Genomic DNA, 26,153 nt, shown 5'->3' with positions numbered 1-26,153 from the left:
GAACTCCTCCACCAGCCCTGAGCACCCAACCCGCCGCAGCCTGACCTCTCCCTCCCCAGCCCCACGTACCCAAACCACCGCAGCCTGACCTCCCCCTCCCCAGCCCCACGTACCCAAACCACCGCAGCCTGAAACCCACACCCCTGCCCATCCACCCCACAGACCCAACCCGCCACCCAACCTCCCTCCCCTTCACATCCCCAAACTGCCCCTGCCTTTAACCCTCCCCAACCCCCCTACCCAAGGGTCACTTACCTTTCAAAAGCAGCACCACCTGCTGCCACTCCTTCGCCAAGTTAGGAGCACTAGGAACTGATCAGAGACTTTTACTGTATTTTAATGGTAATTTAGTCCTCCTCTTACGAGTTTTTGCCCACAAGCAGAAATTTGGGAACCAATTGTGCTCGTATAGCAAGGAGTGAGTGTACAGACATATCCTCAGATTCAGCGGCTTGCCCTTCTCAGGACAGAGAAAAGGTGAACATCCTGGGTCTTACTATCAAGACAGTTGATAGAACCCCACTATCAAAGGTGATAAGCTGGAGGAGCAAATCTTCCATTTATTTTACTCATCCATTTGTCTCAGCACATTGAAAAATGGCTGGTGCACAGGGGAGAAGGTCAGCAAAGTTTTGCAGTAGGGAGTCAAAAACGCAGTCCCACCCTAAGCACACAACACAAAACAAAGGAGCCCCAGAAGGTGACAAAACATATTAAATTGGTAAATTAATGTATTAAACTTTGTAAAGAACTCAATAGAAGCAAAGAGTTCTCTGTCTGAACCCTCACAGCTGCAAAGGCAGAGCAAACTAGAAAGCTGTTCAGAGGGAGACAGCTAAATCCTTAACAGGAAGGCTGGTTCTGTTCTCAAAGCCACAGTAGGTTGAAGATCCATGGGAAAATCCCTTGATTTGCATGTGCAAGTGTTACTCATCATAAATGTACATCTATTCACACCAGATACAACTGGTGGACTTTGCCCAGGAATTTTTAAATTAACAGTCTGCCAAGACAGCCAAAACCCCCATCTCCTAACAAAGGCCATTGCAATTACTCAAGAATTCACCACCAATAAAGACTGCAAGTCACCCAGAAGTGATATTTATATATGAACAAGCTACCCACATTTTATGTCTCAGAAGTGATTTCTACAGTTGCACTTGCATGCCACAAAGGGTGGTTAATACAATCTGCTCCATTTGATGCAAATTAGGTGAGATTTTTCAGCTGCCTCAGAAGTTGCTGGTAAAATCCCCTCAAATGGTCAAAATGTGGACATGGTCAAAATAAAGATATTTGTAAACTTAAATAGCATAGCGAAAAACAGTGAGAGAAGAATTATACAAGCGTTAATGAAAAAGACTTTCTAAATTATAAGACAAGACTAAGTGGAGAACCTTTGTTGCTGCCCTACATGCCAGTAGGCATAAAGGACAATGATGATGATATGCTCTTTCGGTCATGAAATGTACCAAATGTACCAAATGGGATCCAATCAGTTCTGAAGCAGTAGCCAACATAGCGGCTAATGCTATAGTGAACTAGTCCCATTTTTCCCATTTATTGTTCAAGCCAACTAGCCACACTCAATGGGCCAAATACCCACATGTGGCTAGTGTGCTGGACACTAGGGCTTTAGTTCACAATAGGATGCTAGGTCAGAGAACACTAGGTACAAGTTGAAATGAGCAGACCAAAGAACCATTCTGCTCTACTTAATAATAATCAGATTTATTTAAGTAAATGTAATGTAATTGGAGATACACATCTCCTAGAACTGGAAGGGACCTTGGGAGGTCATCTAGTCCAGTCCCCTGCCCTTTTTTTGGCAGGACCAAGCACTATCCCTGACATCTATTTGCCCCAGTCCCTAAACGGCCTCCTCAAGGATTGAACTCACAACCCTGCGTTTAACAGGCCAATGCTCAAACCACTGAGCTATCCCTCCTCCCAAATTCTAAGTGAAAAGAATCATAAAGGTTTAAAGAATAAAAGAGGTACTTTAACACTTTTTATTACGTTCTACTGTCCGAAACCAAAGGCAAAGGAAGGATGTAAGTTTGCCAGTCCTATACTATACATTTGTTTATTTAATAAGTATCAACACAACAAATTAAGCTCATGACAATTCCACCATATATCATGGAGAACATCCTCTTTCTTTACCCCACCCAAGAGATTACAAAAGTAACAGAAAATTACAAGGGATGGAATTAGGCTATGTCATCATTTTTATAGTTAAAAAAAAGAAAAAGCTAGAGTCAGAAGATGCAAAATTGCAACATATGTTCTCACAGAAACCCTAATTCCAGAATAATCTGATGTTTCATCACATGTATTTCCCCTAGTCTACATGCACAAAAAAAAAAAAAAAAAAAATCAGGAAAAGTTAATTACTCAGCTACAATAAAACAGACACAGCACAAGTGTATATTATAATTTGAGTTTCTGGATAAATAATACACACACATGCTTAAACTTCAAACTTCACTGATTCTGAAAATTCTCAAGTAAGTGAACAAGGGAGTGCAAGAGATACAACATATTTAGCTTTTCACAAAGCATTTGGAAGGTGGCGAGAGCAGGAGGAAAAACAACTGAAACAGCTACAGCAATAAGAGAACTGGGAAGTAATAAAGCTGAAGAACCAGAAAACAAAAGTAGTATAATTACACATAAGATTACAATCTAATCTAGCTAAAAATAGGCCAAAGCAATTTGGGGCCATATAAATATGGTCCACACAGAGTACAAGGGTTAAATAGTTGTAGTAAATAAATGCATGTCACAGGACTTAGAAGTAAATAGTATTCCTTACCAACTCTGGTGATACCGCATTTTCATTACATTTAGTTCTTGATAGCTCTATCCCAGAAAGACGCACACAGACAAATTACTTGAGTTCAAAACAAAGGACTAAAAGGAACTGAGGCAGAAAGATTTGGAGAACTATTAAGACCTTGGCTAAACAATTATTATGGGATTGGGGTTAGCCATTTATTTGAAAGGTGTATAATTAAGTCAGTACAAGGAGAAATTCTGAATTTCAACTGAATATAAACAGATATCCTTACAGTGAGATATGAGACTGCTGACCAGTCTCTCAAGAGAAATTGTGGACATTCTGTTGGGCAAAACAAGAAAATGTAACACCACATGTATGATTTAGTTCCACAAGCTGTTCCTACAGCATAAAAATGGCAGACATAAAATACTTCACAGAAAGATCTGTGATTAAATCGATTATAAATTCTGAGAAAACTGTAGATCATGCTCACTAACTTGCTATTTATTCCACCTTATAGACTGACAGTTACGTTAAAAGCAGACCTTGCTTTCATGTGAAAAATCATCACAAGCGGCATTTCAAAATTTGACTGGAAGGATAATATGACTAAATTCCAAGCCTAGTCTAATCACTATAATCACCAAGACCTTAACTTATTCCACAGTTCTGGATAGCAAAGCAAATGGAAGAAAGGCATAAAGCTGTACTGTTGGGTCATCAGTGAGAGGATACAGCGCTACCCCCTCCTTTGTTCTTGTGTATAAAGAAGATCTTGTCAATCTTGGTGGACTGCTTGGATGTGAACAGGTGCATAATGGGAGTGCAGAATTCCTAGGTCAACTATTTAAAATGTTAGGAAGGAAGGCTAAGATGGGTCCATCTCTAGACCTGAGCTTTTCTTCAACAGGTAGAAAAAAATCTTTTAGCTCATTTGAGCAGGAAAACTGCTGTCTTGTGCAAAGGGATCTGACTCTCTCGTTTATTCACAGGCCACAATGAATGACTACCTATCACCACCAAAAGGTGACGGTTCGAATGATCTTTCGGGGAATGCCATACAGATGGCCATAAGCTCCAGTGAACCTACACTCCACGAGCCTTCTTGCTAAAGCCAATAGCCCAAATTAAGAGCAATGAGCACTCCATTCAAATGTGCTGGCCAGTTGCAACCCAGATTCCATTTAAAACCTTGCTTTGTGAATGTACAGAGTCATCTGCAAAGATTCCTACTGAGAACCACAGTAAAGTTCATCTGTGGACTTTGACCTATGTTAACACATCTACGTAGGAGACAAGCATACTCAGCAAACTTGCACTTAGGAGGAAGGAAGGGCTTGGACGCAATCTTGGGTTACTCCAAAAGAACTTGTAATTGTTCTTATTTGAAGGCTCTGAAAATGTATTCCCCTTATGTCGACAGATGCTAGATATATATCCTGACAGAGAACATCCATCCCAGACTTTTAGAGTCTTGATTCTAAATTGGAGTTTCTTGCAATATTTGTTCATTGACTTCAGGAGCACAACTGCTCAATTCTGCCAGACCGCCTAGGCACCAAAAGAAAGCTGAGTGGGCTGATGGTAGCACTCCCACTTCAAGGATGATGGGAAAAGGAACACATTCATTTTGTTGATCTCTGAAATTGTACGGGAAATGGCCAAAGCTGTACACCTCCCACCTTATCAAGAAGGTGTCTTCTGCCTGCTTTATTAACTGCCCTTGATCTGTAAGCGAAACAGGGTCTAGGAATCTGTTGGATACAGAGAAAGCAGCTGGAAAAATCTAAAGTAGAAGTCCCTTCAAGTCTGATTCATACTAATAGATGTTTACAAACTATCCAGCCAAGCCTAAATGGAAAACAACTGTATGCAGGAAAAGCACTGTAAATCACAAAATCTAATAATCTGCCCTTTGAAAGAATAACTACCTTTAACTCGGCAAATGCTATAACAATTTTAGAAGGGTGATACAGCTTTGCTTTAGTTTTTGGCCTTCTAATTAAAATTTATAGTTGAACATTCTAGTCAGATTTGATTCCCTCTTCCTGCTATCAATATTAAAACAATAACATTCAGCATTTCAACATGAATTCTCACAAAACCCTCAATGTGTAAAATGAAGATAATGCTTCTCTCAGAATGAGAAACAAATATTTTATGATCTGCTCAAGGCCATGGAGGGAATCCCTGGCAGAGCCAAAATTACTCACTAGCGCTTGACTTCTAACCCCATTTTCAAGACACGGGCTAAGCTGGTTTCCCCTCCTCCCCCGCCTTTTTTTTTTTGGGGTAAGATTTTGTTCATTGCTTCTACAAAACTGGTTCTTGATCAACTAGCATCAGGATATGTAATGCTGTGTGGTGACATGGATTGAATTTTATGTTCTGATTCAGTGTCTGAACACAAAACTGCCTCTGGCAGTTTTAGTAAGTTTCCTTTCAGCTGTGCAGATGTTGCAAAGCAACTATTGCTTAAAGGTGAGCACACAAAAAACACCACTTCTGAAAAAGCATGCAGACTGAGCTATGACAGACCATCAACTATCACTTTCCAACTTTTGATATTAAGAATGGAAGGAGGGACTGTAGGGAAGCAGCCTCATAATAGAGCAATAACTAAGTCAAGATGGCTGGTTTCTGTTCCCCACCACCACCAACTCCCTGCATATCTTTAGTCAAGCCACCTAAACTCTGCGCTTCATCAAGTCCATTCAAAACCCATCTGATAACATCTCTCTAACTCTTTCAACATTTCTTTGAAAAAGAATGATCATAAAATTTTGACAGACACAAATGAAAGGTTTTAGTATTTAGCCTTTAAAACATATTTGTTATGATTAATGTATGAAAAGCTTCCATTTTTTGTGCAGGTTGAAGCTCTGGATTTCTGACTTCTCTGGTCTAATAGCCGGGAATGCCCTGGGCTAAAGAAGTCACAGGGAAAAGATGTGAGCCCCACATGCTCAGCAACTCCTTCCCCACTGCCCCTGCTCTTCCAGAACTTCCAGATGGCCACAAAAGCTCATTTTCAGCATTCAAGCAAAGGGAGAAGCAGGGATGGGGGCACTTTGGGGAAGAGGCAAGGCGAGTTGGGAGCCAAGAGTGCAGTCCAGGGTCAGAGCCCAATGCAGTCCTGTGGCTGGTGGTGGAGCCCTGGCCATGCGGATCTGGAGCTGTCCTGCCTCTTCCCACAAGCATCACTCTGATCTCCGCTCCATCAATGCCAACCCCTCTGCTGCTGCTGGAATGCAGCCCCACCACCACCACCTTCAGTCTGAAAAAATTCCTGGGTTGGGACCAGACAGATCCCAAAAGTGTCGACCAGAGACGTTCAACCTGCACTAACATTTGATGCTTGAATGATGGACTGATATACCATATTATTATTTCGGGAAGCTACTTTTGTTATGAAAGAATACCAAAATGCACTGAAGCAAGCGAATACTAAATTGCACTTTGCGAATTAACAAAGTAGAGAGAGAGTCTACCCTTTTAAAAGCAATGGTGATGAAGTTTCTCACTAAGCTTTCATTTGTTCTGCAAAATACACTGGTGTCAGTCCATTTAAGTTTCTAGACTTTACTATTGTAAAGAAAACATCCATAAGGTGTTTGAAGTGGATGTAAATCAATACACAGTCTTTCCCTACCTTACAAGGGTACTTCATTCCTGGAAAAACCCTCTTAGGGTGAGTTCTTGTAAGTAGAAAACATAATTACCATTAATTTCAATGGGGAAAAATTTTGTGTGTTCCTGAGCTCCAAAATTTACACCATTTATGCTAAAACACCACCAAATCCCATTAAAATGAACACAATTACTTCAATAGTTAACGTTAGTTATCATAACACAACCTAACAAGCCATTTTCCCTTCACTAATTACTGTACAAAAAATGGGGAGGGAGATCTGCCAGGAAGCCAATGCCGCCTTGTTTTGCATCATCACCAGGATGCGGTGGCTGGGCTGCAGTAGGAAGTGGGAGTTTAGGAGACGCATGGAGCTCAGAAAAGTCCTCCCGGTAGTATGGCCTGGGAAGCAGAGCTCGGGGTCAGAGGGGCTATCCCAGGTGCAGAGACAGGGCTGAGAGGGGAAAGGAAATCGAAGAGCACCTGGGAGGTGGGGCGCAAAGCTGGGTAGCTGCCCGCAGCTGCAGAAGTGGGGCCGGTGCAAGGGGGTGGGGGCAGGGCAGAGCAGGGCACAGGGAGGCAGCCCAGCCTGAGCACAGCTTAGGTGAAGCAGGGATGGGGCAGTGCCCGGGGCTGGCCGCGGGGGGAGCAAGATAGGCACCAGGGGCACCCAGCTGGCGAGGGGAGATGCCTCGCTCATGCGGGGTTGCATGGTGGAGAGGCCCCACCAGCGGCAGCCGAGGCACTAAATGTGATGAAACGCCTAAGGCGGCGAGTGGTGCCCAAGGCACAGCCGCACAGGGCGGGTGGAGGCGGCACCCTAGCCGCCCAGGGGGCAAGTGGCAGAGGCGGAGCCAGGATGGACTGCACGCCCAGCATCCACGTTTCAGAGGAGCTCCTGGGAGCCTGTGGCCTCCAGCTGGGCTGGGGCACACTGCTGCTGCAGCACCGAGGCGGAGACCCAGACCAGCCACAGCAGTGTATCCTCATAAATTTGAGGAAAGGCCTCGTAAGACGAAGTAGAGGTATTATATGAAACTCCTCATAAATTCGAATTCTTGTAACCCGAATGGGCGTATCTCGGGGTATGACTGTAACATCTTCCTAACAATGCAACCATTTTTTCCCCCATTACCCCCAGTCCTGATCTTAACTTTCCAACAGGCTCTGCCTGTGTTCATGGATATTCACCATCCCCTTGGGCAGCAATGAAACTAATGATAATTGAGAGAGTTTTATTCTGCTGATGCATGGGAAAATTTTAACAGCAAAGAACATAAAACTGATCCCATATGGCAGACCAATGGTCCACCTACCCTAGTAGTCTATCTCCAATGTAGGCCAGTCCTCCTTTCCAGAATCTTGGAGAGGCACTGGACCTCCTGGGATTTTTCTGTTCATGGCTAATAAGCTTAGTTCTCTGAAGAATCTGTTTAAATTTCCAAACCTCGCTTGTGGATTACAAGGTGAGCACAGGAGGAAGGAATACAGGATTGAATAGTTTAGTACTGTTTCTGTTATTTGACCAGCTCTGGTTAATCTGGAAATATATCTCTCAACACACCAGTGAAATTTGAATACTTGGACATCTTGCTGCTGTTGTACCACCCCTTGTAAAGTTAGATTTTAAAATAATGAAACTGAAAACTGAGCTAAAATTTAAATGCAGAATGCTATATTTCATCCTTTACAAACAGAGGAGCACAGCTTTGTATAATCATGGCATCACCTATTTCTCACCTTGTCTAGGAAGCAACAGGTAAAATTTAGCACTAAGATAAATTCTCAAATTATGAATGTTCCTACATTAACCCATCTGTTACACAACGGAAATAGAACCAGTGGTTCAACACAAATAGGTCAAGTTTACTGCTCTCCCATTTAGGTCTCACACATTGCAATCAGATGCACGCCAGAGGAACAACTTAAGTTAACTGCTTTTTGCACAAGTGCAAGTGTTCGCCTATGTGGTAAGCTTTTTAGGAGCAGGGACAGTCTATTTTAAGCGTGTAGAAAGACCGAGTCAATAAGACACCTCCCTCCCCCAAGATTTACACTGGCAAGTACATACATAAAAGGTTTTTAAAACACCCATCTTAACAATAAGTCCCAATGACACTATTTCAATTAGTAGAAGACAGACTCTCCAAATGACTGTAAATGTATTAAGCAACAGAGCAGCATAGTACAGAATTTAGCTTGCAGAAATTCAAAGTAATGCATGTTGACAATAAATATTTTTCCCCATATTTATTGATTGACTCAATTTGGAAAACCCACTTTGACAAACTGAACATGCTTGATTAGCATGCAGCAGCAATTAAAAATAACAAATTTGCCCACATGAAAAAAGCATAGCAAATAAAAACTGCCAATTCTCATTTGGAGAAAACATCCAGTTCTTTGGCTTCAAAGAACATTTAATCAAACTGGAGGGTGCACCCCCTGCGGGGGGCGTGAAGAAATTCGGGGGGGGGGGGGCATGAGGTGACTCAGCCCCCGCCCCACCCCTCACACTCCAAGAAAGAGCCTATGCACAGCAACAGACTGGTTAACCACCAGTTGAGTCCTTTCTTCAGCACACAGGGGTGTCGTGAACAGCCCCTGCAGTTTTACATGGGGAAACCCTGCAGGCACTATAAAAAGGAGAAAGCTGTGAAGACTCACGTGGAGTAACCTCCTGCAAAGGTGAGTGAGTGAGTGAGTGTGGGTTGGGGGAAAGAGAGAGAGGAAGACGGGGGGCTGGGGGTGTCTGGGGTGGGGGGTGCTGGCGGTGCCTGGCTTGGGAAGTGGGGGAGGGGCTAGGGCAGCTGGACCGTGGCTCATGGGGTGGCAGCAGCTGGCAGGTGACTCACGTGGGGGGACTCGGGCAGCTCACGTGGGGGGGGGGGGGGGCCACTGGCTTGGGCAGCTTGTCCCAGCAGTGGACGGCCCGTGGCTCTAGTGGGAGGCTGGCCCACAGCTCACAGGGCTCCAGTGGCTCGGGCTGCAAGCGCCCGTGACTGGCCAGGGCTTCAGCAGCTTGGGCTGGAGACTCATGCAGCTTGCCCTGGCAGTGGGCAGCTTGGGCAGGCAGCTGACCTGCAGCTGGCAGGGCTTGGGTGCCTGGGCCCAGAGGCTCGCAGGGCTTGGACAGCTGGATCTGACAGTTTAGAGTCTCCAGCTGCTCAGGCGGGCAGCTGGCCCTGGCATTGCAAGGCCCAAGCGGCTTTGGCAGCAGGCTCACGGAGCTCAAGTGGCTGGCCTCAGCAGTGTGAGGCTTGGGCAGAGGTCTTGCGGGGCTCAAGAGGCTGGCCTCGGCAGTGCGGGGCTCAGGCAGCTCAGATAGGTGGCTTGGGCAGCTGGCCCATGACTGGTGGGGCTCAGGTGGCTGGACAGGGCTCGGGCAGGTTGGGCCAGAGACTCATGGGGCTTGGGCAGCTGGCCTCAGCAATGCGTGGCTACAGCGGCTCGGATGGGCTGCTGGCCCACAGCTTGAGTGGCTGGCCCTGGCAGTGCAGGGCTCTGGCAGCTGGTCCGCAGCTCTGGCAGCTGGCCCTGGCAGTGTGGGGCTCAGGCAGCAGGCTTGAGAGGCTGGCCTCAGCAGTGTGAGGCTTGGACAGGGGGCTCAGGGGGCTTTCTTTGGCAGTGTGGGGCTCAGGCAGCTTGGGTAGGTGGCTTGGATGGCTGGCCTAGGGCTTGGGCAGGCAGCTCTGGTGGCTGACAGTGGGCTCAGACAGCTGGCCAGTCAGACCTGCACCAGGCACTCACAAAGTGGGGGCTGTGCCATTAGCCTGGCCAGTCCATGGTTAGCCTCCGGGCTGAGGCCAGCACAGTGTCTGGAACCCTGGCCAAGGCTGCAGCTGATCTGCTGTGCCTGCAGGTCTGGGGCTGTGCCAGCAGCCCAGCTGGGGAGGAGCTGGTGTCCACGTGGCTAGAGCCATGTCCAGCATGGGGCTGGAACCAGCCTTCACAGCTCATGGCTGGGGCCCAGCAGTGGTCGAGGTCTGGAAGGAGGTAAGGAGGCCCTGGGATTGAAAGGGCACTAAGGCTTGTTTGATTGGCACGCAGCTTGAGGGGGCATGGCTCCACTGAGACACCGGCAGTTTGTGTGGTTGGAGGTAGCATGCCTGATAGGGGAGTGGGGGAGTAGGGTGCCTGGCTGCAGGGGGTGGCACTTGGCTGGGGAGGGGGAGTCATGTGGCGATACACAGGGAGAACAGAGGGTGGTGGGTGGGGGCTTGGGGCTTGCCCTGACATCTAAAAAGTGATCTTGGGTGTAAAAATATTGGAGACCACTGCCTTTAAAATTTTTTAAATTTCAAATTTCATACCACCAATTTCACACCACCAAATTTTTTTTTTTTTGCGCCTTTCGATATGTAGGGGTACTGGTTCGGATGCCGAAGAACGATGTAGAAGGCAATGGAACTTTTTCAAACTTTCTAGCATGCTCGCGGGAGTGTTTGGGACTATTCTATCGTGGGAGTAGGTAGTCAGTCTTGTGCAGTTATGCAGTTACTGGTGGTGGGTTATATATAAGGCAGCACGCATCCATACGTAATAATACTAAATAAACGCTCGCTATAACGTTATCAAAGTAACTTGCATCCATTCAATTTATTCTAGTCAGGAAAATTATTTTTATAGATTTTTTTAAAATATAGCAGCAATTAAGAAAAGGAATGACAATGAAGACTACATTAAGTATGGCTTCACTGTCATAGAAAAAAATGGCATCGATCATCCTCAATACAAAGAATGCCACACAGTTCTCAGCAATGATGCCTTGAGACGTAGTCATCTTGAGCGATACTTGACAAAGAACCACAATGCTTTGACAGACAAACCAAAAGTTTTTGCTGCTAAACTTCAAAATTTGAAACACATGAAGCCAGACAGTACTGGAGCTTTTCATCAAGCATCAGCCAAAGCAGTAGACACATCTTATGAACGATCATTTCTCATCACTAAAGCCAAGAAAGTGTACATAATCAGAGAAACTCTTGCTTGTTGAAAAGAGCTGATATTGTGCTTGGTGTTCAAAGCAAGAGAAAACTATTGGAAATTTCACTTTTCAACAATTCCGTGAAACGTCGCAACCATGACCTGGTAGAAGACCTTAAACTTCAAGTTGTAGAGGCAGTGTTGGCTTCTCCTTTTTTCCCCACAATTCAGTGTGACGATACTACAAATGTAGCACAATGCTGTCAGTTGCTTGTCTATATGCGATTCATTAACAATGGAACTGTGAAAGAAAACTGCTTTTTTCAAAGGAATTGACGACCACATCAAAGCCTTCTGATGTTATGTAAATGACTGCTAGCTTTTTTTTTTCTGCGAAAATAAATTGTCAATTTTGTGAAGACCAGTGCTTTAAATATGAGACTTTTTGCTGCTCTTTGCAAGGATTTGGAAGCAGATCATAAAACTTTTGTTTCACACAAAGGTATGATGGCTTTCCAAAGGTAACATGCTTTCCAGATTATTGAAACTGAAAAACGAAGTGGAAATTTTCCTCAAGCAAGAGAAGAAAGAAGAGTTAGATCATGCATCTACTGACCAAATGTTTCAATTTTCACTGATGTATCTCATGGATATTTTTTAATCTTTGAACAATTTCAATTTGAAGCTGCAAGGAAACAACGCTGCAAACATTAGAGCTCACCACAATGCCATTAAATCCAAAGCTGGATTTTTTTCTGGAAATGAAACTAGCACAAGCTCAAACGCCTAACTTTTCATCTTTTTTGACATTTTCATCACTCACTGAAAACGAAGGCTTCCAAGAACTTTGTAAAGATAATGTGAAGAACAAAACTGTGTTTCATCTGGACTGTCTTGCTGACGAATTCATTTGCTATTTTCCAGACAACTTTTCTGGCAACCCCATTCATCAATTAGTACACAACGCATTCAATGCTGATGTCGACACACTGTCAGAAGCATTGCAAGAAGCAGCACTCGCAATGAAATGGGATTCAAGTGCAAAAGATAATTATGAAAACAAGCTTGTAAGAATTTTAGATAAAATATTTGCCAACGTACTCGAACGTTGGAGAAGTGCTACATATTATTCTTCCATTTTCATCAACGTACCATTGTAAAAAAAAAAAAGCTGTTAAGTTTAGTCACTTTAAAAACAAAACAAAGAAACTGAGTCAATGTCAAAAATGATTTGCATTGTGCACTTACATCTTTCAAAACTAGGATTTCCCAACTCTGGAAGAAAATGCAGCATCATCCTTTACATTAAATTCATTGTGTGTCTGCTGTTTGACATTAAATTACATTTTTATTAAATTTTTGGGCCAAGAAAAACTATTCATGCTTATTTTATTTTTAGATAACATTTTTATATCCATTTTTTGGGTTTATTTTAAAATATTAACAATTTTTTGTTAAAAGGGAGATGGATGATGGTAAAGAAAAGGTGGGGGCATGGGGGTTTCTCAAGCATCAAAAGTGGGGGCGTGATGCCAAAAAGTTTGGGAAACACTGCTATAGATGGATTTTAAGAAGTTCTACTTAATTTTATAAATGCTAATGACATTTCTCATTATGCAAACTAGGGTAAGAGTAAAGTTAATCTCAAGATTCATCGTTTAAGAGGCTCATACTTTCCTCTTGAAGTACTACACAATTTGAAAAAGGTCAAAGATTCAACAAGGGCTCACTGAAATCCCAAGTCACTGAGTATTCACTTTTTCCTCTCACCTATACTTTCCTCACATCAGGAGATATTTGTGCTCATAATTGAAATAAGACTTACACAAGTAACCACATGCACCAGTGAATGAAGGGACCTTTTAATTCCCTTCTGAAACTGCAGTCAGTCATTGCTTTACTTTTATTTGACATATGGGGCACAAAGCACTGCCAGTCTTCAGACTTCAATTCTTTTTAAACACTGACAGTTAAAGCAACTTAGATATCTAGCCTAGAAAAAGTGAAGGACAAGAAATGCATCTGCTAACATTTAAGAACAAAACGTGGGTTCATTTTCAGATTCCCAGTGTGGTATTATTTGGATTGCAGATATCAGAGAGGAATTGTTTCCTTTAAAGCAAATTTCCATTTTAATTGTGGATACATACTATTGCTCATGAATTTGTAAAAGCTGGCTTTTCCAGACATTTATGTTTTGGGTCAAATATCAGTTGTCAGTGACCCATGATCCTAGCAAATCTTATTCCATTTACAGCTCCATTAAATTATAGCACACATTCTATGCCAACTGTCAACAGAGCTCACCCTAAACTAAAAGATACCTAGTGAATGCTCAAGATTGGGATTTGCAACATACAAGACCAATGCCAGGGAGGAATTTCTACAGAATAGAGCTCCAGAATTCAAACAGGAATCAGACTGCAAAAACACACTGTTTATCACTGCATACATTTCTGAGCCCACTCTGACCAATTTCACAATAATCTCTTCATTGGAGATGGCATCTGAACATTCACAGATTATTAGACCTTATTAGTGCCATCTGCTAAAACTGATACTTAACATATCCCGCACATGTTGCACCCTGATACTAACATTTCACTTCTGTGACTTTGTGCTAAAATTAAAGCAAACTCAGATGAGAGCTTACAAACACTAAATATCACAAACTGAGACTTTGTCAGGGCTTCCAGACATCAAAGAATCACTAGCTAGTATCTTGCAGAATTTTACTTGTACGTCACATCAATGATATAACAAAAATTTCCAAATTCTATTGGGGCAATAGAGAGAATATTCTTTAATTTGCTCCTTTAATGGCAAACTATAGCATGAAACATGGCCAAAGTAAGAGCCCAAAATAATAAATGCACTTCACACTAAGTAACACATATTCTCCTCCAGTTTTACCTTCTCTCTTTATAATTTATAGAGCACCATAGCATCTAGCTGTCCAATGACACCGTGGAAGGCTATCTAGTAATAGCTCTTATTTTCCATATCTTTTCTCTATTTACTAGTAGTGATATCCACTGCACATCTCATTTGTATGCTTGTACTGATACTGTGAATTGCTTTAATAAAAATTAAATTTGGAGAAACACCACATGGCTAAGTTGATTTTTGAACAGTGACTGATGACTAAAATTTCTGAAGAACTGAGCACAAAAGAAGTTAGTGATAGTTTTGACGTTATTTGAGAGTCAATGGTAAAGGAAGTCTGGCAATGTTCGAGTCTTATGGATGATACAAGTGAATCAGTATAAATCCTTCGCAGAACATGCAATTAGAACTTATCAGCTAGGTTGGCTACATTTCTGACAGTTGACCTCTGCAATCATGTGGGGACCTTGCAAAGAGTTTCTCCTTGAGATCTGCAGCCCAGTTAATGGATATATTAAAGAGTGTTCAGTAAAGTGTTACTTTAGCTTTTTCATTCTGAGAAACCCCTCTAACATTCTATAAAGATTACACAGCCCCTTTCTCTGCATATCCAATACATGAGAAGCCAGGGCTGGCAATAGGGATAGCAAGCAGGGCAACTGCCTGGGGACACAAGCCACAAGGAGCCTAAAAAAAGCTGTTGAGTTACAGCTTCAACCCAGGATGGTGGGGCCCGGGCTTCAGTTTCAGTCCCAAAGACTAACAGCGACCTGCTCTCTGGTTTATTTTGACACTCTCCTGAATCCTTCTTGATCCCCAAACCCATCCCTGCTAAAAACTACTGCTTTAGAAAAAAACCCTCTCCCCATTCTGAAACCCAAACTTCTCAACGTGGGTCATCACAAGGGTAGAGACAGGTTCTGACAACACAGGCCTCTCAAGAACAGGTGAGCAACTGAACTAAGGGAAGACGAGCAACTCTAGCAACCTTCTCCTCTCACAACTGTGCTGTGCTCCAAGGAATACTATTTAAAGGTTGCACACAAGCAGCTTCCCTAGCCCTATTGCTCACAGCAGTCAACCGCTTCCTGAACCCCACTCAGTATGACCTTCTAACAAGTCTTCAAACATACTAGGCCACAGGACACACCACTACCTTACAGCACCCAGCACATTTCATATCTTTCAGCATTTCCCATCAGCCCTCTCACAAAGCCCACTGTGAGTTTTTGCTGTAACCCAAATTTAACAATAGATTGTGGATGTTACTAAAGAACGATAGTCAAGAGAAATACCTCAAGTAGATTTTTGGAAATTCACATGCAAAAATGAGAATTGCTGCTGTTAATCTCTCACTTTACGTCACAAAAAGTACTTCCTCCTACTTCAGGGTACAGCGTGGGCATTCGATAAGGTGGAGACTGGCTTGTATTAAAGCCAAATCATGAACACAACCCAAGCACCATATAAGTATGGATCGGCGCCTCCATTCCAGTCAACCTTTGGTAAGGTTTTATAATACTGATTAGTATTACTTAGTTTCCGAAGACTAGTGTTTGAAAGCGTTGCTAAGAAACCAAATGTAAAAGTAAGAGAATTTTCTTCCCTGCTGTGTGTCTAGGGATGGATAGAATAATCCAAGACTAGAGTTTTCCTGTTATTGTTTACATTTGTATTGAAACAGAAGCATTCTGTAACTTTAAAATAAGAAGACTGTAATCTGCCAGAACTACAACAAGAAAATTTCTTGAAATCAGAGGTAATTTTCAGGGAGACATTTCACTGAAGGGTGTTTACAGTTGGCTGATTCACTTACATTCAAACAGAATCTGAACTGCTAAGACTTCCATTTACAAAAGCAACTACCTTCCATGTTTAAATTCCTGTGCACATGAAACGTATTGCACCACTGAACTCTGCTATTGTTTAATTTTTTATAAGTACAGAAGGACTGATAGTATATTTATGCTGTTAAATATTTTATGCTAGTGTATAGTAGTTAAAAAATATTACACAAAGAATTGCTACACATGCTCTGTACATTTTTCCACCAAATTATGTTTCCTGGAGACTCAAAACATTTCACTCAAACCAAAAGTAGACTCTTTTTTAAAAAATTTGCTATTTTGTAAACTTGCTTTGCCCAAATGAAACAAATTCCCCTTCCCCCACCCTTTACTGCCGGTAAACAAGGCAGGCTTGAGTTATGCAATTTACTACAAACGAAGAACAAAAGAATTTGAGATTTGCGTGTCTTGAATTAATAGGAAACTCCCATTTTTACCATATTACCTTTTAATTGACAACTACATAATAAATAAGTCAAAACAACTCGAGGACACTCTGCTAACAAAACTGCTCTGTATTCAAATATGCACAATGATAGTAGTTCAATGATGTAACCAGGACCACATAAGTAAAAATCTCTTCCTCTCAAGGACAAGTCAAAAACTGCATTATAGACCATTTAGGACATCGCAATTAGTTTTTTTAAATAGGCAAAACTCAATTAAAACAAGTTTTAAAACTAAAAATGAAAAAGCAAAATGCAACAGGCAACATGCACAACTAGACTATTTGTATCAACTTCAAGCAATGAACACAGGCTCACCATCCCCCAATGAAAAAAATTATCAAATTCATACAGAGCTCTCTCAATTACTCCTACAAAAACAGACAGAAGATTTCAGAGAAGGATGCACAAAAAAGTAAAATAAAAAACATTTAGCAGACTTAACAATTTGATTAAACAGAGCCCTGAGAGAGTTTAACAATGTTCACAGCATACGCATAACACATTTACAACAAGAAAGAAGAAAGGCACCTGGAGACATCTGACACTGGGCATGCTCTGCAGGCATCTCAGTGCGCACATGCTCTCTACCAGGTTGGAGCAGCCTAGCCACAAAGACCTTGGCACAGAACACTGCAGGGTGACAAAAAGGAAGGAAGAGAAGAAGCAGTTAGATGCCACAACAAATTACTTAATGCAGGCAACTCATTAGTATGTTAAAGTGGATACTCTACTTATTTGTTTACTTCTGTGTTAATACACCATCAGGGAACAACAGTAAAAACAACTAAAGATTTTAAAATATGGAATCCCTCTGACAGAACAAGTGGGTTTTCCCAAATGCTCACTACTCCTTACGCCTACTTGGATATTTTTGCCCATAGGGCACACTATTAGTGTTCATAACTCTCATTTAATATATTCTGCTCTTGAATCAGTTCAGAATCTTGCACAGAAGCATTGCTATAGTCAGAAAAGTTGACTACATAAAAGTGGCAACTTCTTCATTTGTTTCATGAGTATGCAGTCATGCCTGCTTGTTTTAATGTAAAATTCTACTGTTTTACTTTTGCCTTGTCCTAGCATACAGAACTATGTGCCTGCCTTCACTAGAAAAAGAGGGGTCATTAGAATATAAACTTGAGAAGCAGGATTAAACATGGTATTACACAAGACTTAATCAGACCGTAGGCTCATCCATGTACTGTGTAACTATGTCAAATATGACTTGCCCCTGTCTCAACTGGACTGCATGGTCTCCCCTTTAAACATCATGTTAATTAACACAACCACTCTTGGCCATATACTAATTTGACCATATTTTCCAATAAAAAGCACAAGAGCTGAATTTTTATTCTTCCTCAAATAGAAAAAACTTTAACAAAAGGACAAACAGCAGTGCAAAAATTCTACCCTCAGTTATATACGTGCTGCCACTCAATGAATTGGCAAAAAATAGTGCTCCGCTATAGGCATAAGTAAGGGAAGATTACTACCAATGGCAAGCCTGAAAGGACCGAGCTCATCAACCAGACTGCAAGTTATTGGCAATGGAGGTTAGAAAAGAGGCTTTTTTACTTGCAAGCTGGAGCACATGCAATGTGGAAGTCCCCCAAAACTTTGTAATTTCATAGTGCCATATTTCAGAGTCAATTTTCAGGATTTGGAAGGACACTTTAGGACCAGGGATTCGCAGCTTATGAGTTGGGATCCAAACATGGGTCACCATTAGATTTTCTAAGCGTTGCAGTTTGGGCAGCTGCAAGTCACATGTGGCTCTTTATGGTGCCATTTGCAGCTCCTGCAACTGCCGGAGCTCACTCCTCCAACTCACAGTCCCTGCCGCACTGAAATGGAACTCAATTTAATTGGTTTAACAGCTGGCAAGTGGGATCCAATCATTAAACCAATTAAATTGAATGCAATTTCAGCATGGAAGGGCAGGGAACGGCCCATTCTGCAGGTGGGGGAAGGGAGTAGGAGGGCTGGGGGAGCTGCACGGAGGAGGCAGCAGTGGCCCAGTGAAGGAGCACTGGGGGGCAGCACTGGCACTTGTGTGAGGTGGGGGGGAACATTTTGGGGCTGCAAAGAGCTTAAGTCTGGAGGTGGACAAATCAAGATTTATAAAAAATTCTTTCCCAGGAAGAACCTACACACAACCCTCCTCGGCCACTTTTGAACTGCCTTACTGAATTGTCAAAATTGGTCCCCATCTCAAAAAGGTTGCAAACCACTGCTTTCGATAAAGATCAAGTATTCAAAATGGATTCTATTACTCATTACTGAGCAACGCTAAACCCAACTCTAAGCTTGGCAGAATCCTAATTTTCAATTACTTTTTATGGTCACAGGTGCCCCGTGTACCTTTTACTACAAAACACCAAGTGAAACTGCATCTAAAAACTTCCCAAATTAGTTTGTACATCAGAATTAAAGCAGCATAGAGCCACAGATGAAAACCTTTCAAAAACTTCAACTGTGACTATATAGGGAGGGAATCCTGAGCAAGACAAGTTAAGGGCATATTATCTGTGGCTATGTCTACACTTACCAGGAACATTGACATCTGCTATGCAATTTTAAGTACATCAGTTGCATACCTAAAATTGACTTTGCAGCCGTCCACATTGGCTCCTGTTTTCAGTGCAGAATGTCAACAGGAGTGCTCCTCCCACTGACTTTCCTTAATCCTTGCATTTCACAAGGAGGTTCGGATTCAACATTGATTCCAGAATGTACTGTTTTGCACATGCGTGAAAGGGCATCCCAGAAGATCTAACCTAAACATTAGTTCTTCCATGACTAGTGTGGACCTAGCCTATGTTCCCTTATGTTTTTCCATTCAAAATTAAAATTCTTAACACCGTGCTAAAAATAAACTATAAAACCCAAAAATACCATAATTGTTGCTAATTTCAGAAAGTATCGAAATTCTCTCCTAAAACAATGAACGTATTTGGGCTGTGCCTGAAAAGATACCACCGAGTAGGTGCATGGATCTCATTTACAGACAGAAGACTAAAAATGTAACTAATCCAAAGAAGTTAAAATAATTTTGCCTCCCATAGCCAAGTATAATCACATACCCTCTATCTAGTTACTGACAAGTGCATATTTAAAACTTGAAAAAAGGTGATTTTCACTTAACTACTAAATTTCAAGTTTGGAGGTTTATCTTAGCTGCAATAGCTGATGCACCACCCACTTACAGCCTCACTTCCTGAACTTTTTAAAGCCATTCATTGGCTATAAGCATGGGAAAGTCAGACACCTAATCTCAAGAAATATTAGCAAGTAAGTGAAAATATTCAAAAAATAATATAGAAGAAAAATGGGTAAGCTTTAAATCTAAAACATTAATCCTAATAAAAAGGTAGGTTATTAAATTTACCAAAGTTCGCAGTTCACCTGAAACTCAACTCTCTGGCTTAGTGGGTTCATCAAGCTATCAGATTTTTCTGAGAACTGCACACAACCACAAATGGTCCATATTAGCCGGTTCATGCTGCGGGACTATCTGAGCATAGTACAGATGTTCAGCAGTTGGGAGGGTCTGAGGGCCCGTACTCCAGACTGAAGCCGGAGTCTTAGAATCTACAATGCAATTGTATAGGCCCTCAGGGCAAGCCCCATGAGCTTGATTTAGCTGACCTGGGCCCCAAGTAGTTCTTCCTCTGTTTTTTCCATGTATGGGTGAATTAAGGTTTGTTATGTGCACCATAGCCTGTGGATGTGCACCATCAACAGAAACACATGCTGTCCACTGTGGATGCTCTGTTAATCAGCTGGGCAGCACCTGAATATCTGCCAGGCAGCCGCTCAAGCGCTCAGCTTACAAGGGACACTGGTACTGAGACCCGCTGCCATGTTTTGTTTTGTTTTTTAAATCATAGTATGTAGCTGATTAGTGGTTTACTCATCTGATCCTATATGTGGGTGGGGGATCAAATATTGATTTTTTTAAACACATATATACTTTATGTCATATCACCATGTGACTGAAAGTGCATAAACATCTCAGGGATAGCACAAACTTTGTAAATATTTTGGTCATTTTAGACTCAGCTAATTTGAAGAGCCAGTCCAGTGACTAAAGCACTAACTACATTTTTGTTTGTAAAACAAAAGTTAAATGACTGAATGACTAGGAAGCTTTGGAGATCCAAATCATAAATGTTCCATTTGGCTAAACTATTGGACAGGAACATCATATATTTTCAGACCAAGCTTAGGCCACATGGGAACCTTTTCTTCAGTGTTACAAACTCCAGAATAGAGAGATTTATTAATGAAAAATTAAGACTCTCGTCTATGACAGTATTATGATTTACTAAACACAAGACAGCTTTAGATAGTGCAAAATAAAACAGGAAAATGTAGATGAAACATTGATGCACTTCAATAAAAGTCAAAGATGTTTTTGATCTGCAGTAGTGACCCACTAACTACAACTGGACACACAGAAGTCCTATCACAGACTGTGTAATGCATATGAAGTTGCTTTATCTCTTGCTTTCTAATAACATGGATCTTGGAGTGGACTGCTAGGCTAATATGCGGCAGTGTCCAACAGGCCTTTAGACATCTGCAATGCCCTAAAACTGATATCAAACCAAGATGGAGAAAGGGAGGACTGGAGAGGAAAGAGCATATATAAAAATAAAAGTGAATTTGGTGGCTTTATTTCAGACTTATCTGTCACAGCCAAAAGGGAGAAATAATTCCTTTTGGGGGAAGAGCAGAATTTATCATGGACATACTTAATGCCAACTGTTAACTTTCTATTTGGTGGTCAGCTAGTATAGCACTGTACTTAAGAATTCCTAACAGGTAAATGCACCCAAAAATCTGAAGCAATGAGACATCTCTACATGAGAAACACTGAAATCAATAGCAGGGGTGCGGTAAATCAAATTCGGGTCATTGGACGGGATGGATGGTAAAAGTTTCCACAGCTAAGTCAACTTATGTTTCTTACAGAAGAAAACAGTTTCATACTCCTAGTTACCAGCACAGCAAGTCCTAAGATCCTGGGAAGCAAGACAAAAAGATTAAAACGTATAGCAAGACTTCCAAAAGAACAGATTGAAAAAACTAGGAATACGAGACTGCAAGACCAGTTTGATAGGGTCTTCAGAGAATAACTTATTATGAAGCAACACCACAAACTGGTTAGGCAGTTTTATGCTTAGTCACTCAAAGTCTGTGACTAAAAATCAAAAGGTCCAGCGAAATATTTGACATTGTACAGGCCCTATGCATTATTCACTGACCACCAAATTGTAAATGTATTTATCAGTGAAACTGATATTATCACCAACATTTGGGGTTAAGACAGCTGAACTAAGGCTAATCAAATCACTGATACAAGATGATTACCTTTGGGTGGAATAGCTGGTCAAAAGGTCACATGCTCCTAAGTTTAGTGTCACAGAATTTTCCAGGTGACTTATCTGAGAGTAACAGGACATAAGCATTGTTCCCTTTTCCTTAATTCTGTTCTTCAATCATCAGGTATAGATAAGTATCAGAGACAGAAAAATATTGTGCTCAACCACTGTTCTCTTCTTTGAGAAGTCCCATGCTCCTAAGACAGCTACATTCATTTTATTGTGATTAAAATCAGTTAACCTCCTACAAACAAATTAATTTGGCTGTCACCAAAAGGGGCACTTCAAGATCTTAATATTTATTCTTTTTAAATGTAAAATGAAACTACTTGTACGAGCGCTTGCTGCCCCACGGCCCACCACCGCAAACAAGATTGGAACATCTTGGGCTTGTCTGCACTTGCCTGCAACTTCGAAGGGGACATGTTAATCAGGGTGATGGGAGATTACTGAGGAAGCACTGTGGTGAATACACAGCACCTTGTTAGGCTAATCCTCCCCGTGTCAAACTTTGAAGTGTTGGCATGCGTGTAGCCGCAGGCACTGCAAAGTGCCCACACTACTTCAAAGTGCCTTTACTCCCCAGTGCTACACTTCGAAAGTTGCTGCGAGGGAGAATTAGCCTAAAGAAGTGCTGTGTATTCACTGCAGCACTTCGTTAGTAATCTCCTGTTGCTCTGATTAACATGCCCCCATTCGAAGTCAGCTGCAAGTGTAGACCCAGCCCTTGTGAAATGTGGGCAGCTAGGCCTTCTCAGATGAGGAGTCAGAAGGTGGGAATTTTCTTTTTTATTTTTTTTCCCACATAGCCCAGAATTGGTCTGTGATATCTTAAAGGGAGGATGAAAACTCTCTCCCCTGTACGCTTTGTTATTTAGATCATCAACAATTCTACAGTGGTTATATGCAAACAGTGTTGCTATTTTGATTTAGGCTATTTTTGTTCAAGTACTCTCCAGATCAGTAAACCACTGGATGCAAGAGTAAAAATTATAATTCTTCTTAAAGTTGGAGACCAGAATGTTTGTAAACTAGTACTTTAACATCAGGCTGTTTTATAATTTCCCCAAAGAAAGTCAAGAAAAAAGTATCCCCCAAAATGGAACCACTACTGTTTTATATCCAACTGTTGTCATATTACAGTGCTATAAGTTAAGGGCATCATCATTTTTATTTAAGGTTTTAGACATTTCTGTTCCAAAAACAGCAGCTTTGTCTTTCAAAATGAGATTTTTGCTGACTCAGTCCAATACGGACATGATCTATTTGTATTTCAGAATGACAAAGAAATACAAATCAAATGACATTTAAAAAGTAGTTAAAACATACCACTTCATTTTTAGAGGCTTGCGAATTTAAAGCTAGAGATACCTGAACAGTCCATGCATACTTTGACATTCTAAGGTTTTACAGTTTAAAGAAAATTAAACCAAAGAGTTCATTCAATTATATTTAGAGTCCCATTTAAAGACAGAATCTGAAGTGCCATCCCTAGCCCACCCTCTTGATGAATTCATCAATGACTAACCAATGAATACATATTTGCAACACTAAACTACAGCTGGAAAAGTTAAGCCTTCACTTTCCTTCATTTGAGGATACCAAAGAGGTGCAAATTATCAGTGTCTGCTGTAACACGGGGCAGTTTAATTTGCTTTGGTTGAATTTCAATGCTAGTGGAACTGGAGCTGCCTCTGCTAATCTCTAACACATATATGTGCATTAGCACTCAGAATTGGAAAATTAAGACTAATGGGTTAACTGTTGCTACTTAAAACGCTGTTCTAGGTCTGGAAGAAGACTAGCCAGTATTGAGAACTAGTATTTAAAGATCTGCATGTGGTGAAAGTGCAGATTCCATTGGAAAATTCTATTTGAAAAGAATAATTCTATTACAAAAGTCTGTTTAAAAGTTACGAATATTTTGTGGGAATAAAGTGTGAGGCTTGCATGTAATATGAATAACCATGTTTCACAAGTGGCTGTTCGACTTCACTTATGAATATATATTAAATATAATTGGAGATACACATCTCCTAGAACTGGAAGGGACCTTGGGAGGTCATCTAGTCCAGTCCCCTGCCCTCCTGGGGGGACCAAACACCATCCCTGATGTCTGTATGCCCCTATCCCTAAATGGCCTCCTTGAGGATTGAACTCTCAACCCTGGGTTTAGCAAGCCAATGCTCAAACCACTGAACCACCCCTCTGTATATGTTTATGCTGTGCAATGAAATACACACACAAGGTTCAAGATTTCTTTTGCAATCTATTTCTACTAAAACCTTCTAAAAATGCAGGCAACGTATTCCTTTCATACCAAAGTACCACTTTCCCCTTTCATAGCATAACCAAGTTCTCCTACGCAGATGCAGCGTATGCACATACTTCCCAGAAAGTATTTTTTGGAATATTGATATCACACCAGTACCTATTCCTAAATAAAATGCAATTGGTGTATCCAGTCCTAAGCGGCATATCACCTGAACTGCATGTTCACAATATTTCCACAATATGCGAAATACCAAATGCATGTTACAAAATCAAAGTTGTAGTTCAACTCTGGGATGGCATTTAGATACCTGTTCATTTTATTCTCATGTCAAGAAAGCTCTCTCTGTTCAACAGTCAATTTACTTTTCCATTTTAGTACTTGAGATTAAGCAAAACACTTTAAGATTGAGTTTCTGAGAAGTCAGTGCATACCTACTCTGTTGCAATCAAATTCATCTTAATGACTTCTTTGTGAAAATTGTGGTGATTTCTTTATTGCTTAAAGTTCTATGAAGATTCAAGAAACTGATCTTGGAGTTTATTTCATTTACATAATAGCTCAACTAAACCAAACAAGCATTCAATAAACCAATCCAGTGATACAGCTTCCCAATTTTCATGGGACATTTGTGTATGATTTCCTGGTATGCTGGGAAGGCTCTAAAAAACATTAATAAGTTAGTTTAAATTGAGCCATAAATGGAGAGTAATCAAGTTCTACATCTGTCTGGTATCTCCCTGTTACCAAACAGATCTACACATGACAATATGAATCCAGAAGGGCGAACAATACTGCAATCCCACTTTGCTTCTGAAGATCAAGTACGTATTTGCAATAAAAGTTGTATAGGTTCAGTGGAGGAGATACAGAATTGTTTTTACTTGAGCATAAGAACTTTTATTCCATTTTAATCTGTTCATAAGGATAAGACTCATGAGATGCAATATCTTGTTTTCATGAAGATCCAAAGGGACTACCAGAGAAAACACTAATATAACTACATCCATGTTACTAAGTGATATTAACTGATTCTTGAAACAAACTTCTATTTTCCAAAGTGTATTAGGTCTACACTAAACTTCCTCCCCCACACATTCATCCATTCCAATGACACTCCAAGGGGGCAGGGGGAATCACGCTGCCTTCTAGACTGGCAAATTGGCTGTTACAGTGAAATAGTATTTTCAGAGGGACAAAATGAAAAGTAGCACCTTACTTTCTATTTTCTCACACACTAAGGCCTTTTCTACAGATGCCACTTGTTCTGAAAGCACCATGCTAATGAACAGCCACAAAAATGCTAATGAGGAACAGATGTAAATTTCTTGTGCCTCATTAGCATACAGTCACATGATTCAGAGTCTGGAAGAAGCTCTTCTGGACTCCAAAATAGCCATGTAGAAGCCCGGCCCCCGGGATCTCCTGGAAGGAAATCCTCCCAGGGCTTCCAGAAGGAGGATTTCCTTCCAAGAGATCGCCAGAGGCCGGGCCTCTACCTGGCTATTTTGGAGTCCGGAAAAGCTTCTTCCAAACTCCAAATCCTGTGGCCATATGCTAATGAGGCACAAGAAATTTACATCCGTGCCTCATTAGCATTTTCCCGGCCGTTCATTAGCATGCCGCTTTCGGAACAAGCGGCATGTGTAGAAATGGCTTAGGAGTGGTGTCACCTACCTGTCTGGAAATACCGGCAGGTAATGATAACAGTGTACCATGTCTGAGAAATAAGATTATAGGTAGAAAGTGGAAGTGGGGAACTATCGGAGGACCCAGCAAAGGCTTACTGCACAGCAGTTCAGCAATTAGAAAATTAACATTGAAAATGACCTTAGAAGTTGCAGTATGAGTTAAACAACAGTTTCAGGTCTGATGTCCATGGGCTTGCCTATGTTACGATTTAAAAGTGTGCTAGTTGTGCTAGCTAATATTTGATAACCAAAATGTTCTAACCAACAGTCTTGCACACA

At 41.5% G+C, this 26,153-nt stretch overlaps 1 protein-coding gene across 7 annotated transcripts in view; it reads right to left on the bottom strand.

Moving 5' to 3' along the window:
• Positions 1-26,153, bottom strand: part of FBXW11 (F-box and WD repeat domain containing 11) — a 124,398-nt gene that overhangs the window by 85,423 nt on the left and 12,822 nt on the right. For 3 of the 7 annotated variants that reach the window (XM_075009488.1, XM_075009482.1, XM_075009480.1), the window contains one exon: positions 17,053-17,154. The exons of the other annotated variants lie outside the window; for them this stretch is intronic. In XM_075009488.1, coding sequence (XP_074865589.1) covers positions 17,053-17,103 — 51 coding nt within the window. In that variant the 5' untranslated portion in view covers positions 17,104-17,154. The remainder of the gene's footprint in view (positions 1-17,052; positions 17,155-26,153) is intronic. 7 annotated transcript variants of the gene reach the window in all.

The sequence above is a fragment of the Carettochelys insculpta genome, chromosome 15, assembly GCF_033958435.1.
Source record: "Carettochelys insculpta isolate YL-2023 chromosome 15, ASM3395843v1, whole genome shotgun sequence".
In the NCBI taxonomy this organism is placed as follows: Eukaryota; Metazoa; Chordata; order Testudines; family Carettochelyidae; genus Carettochelys; species Carettochelys insculpta.
This window is presented reverse-complemented; position numbering and strand designations above follow the sequence as displayed.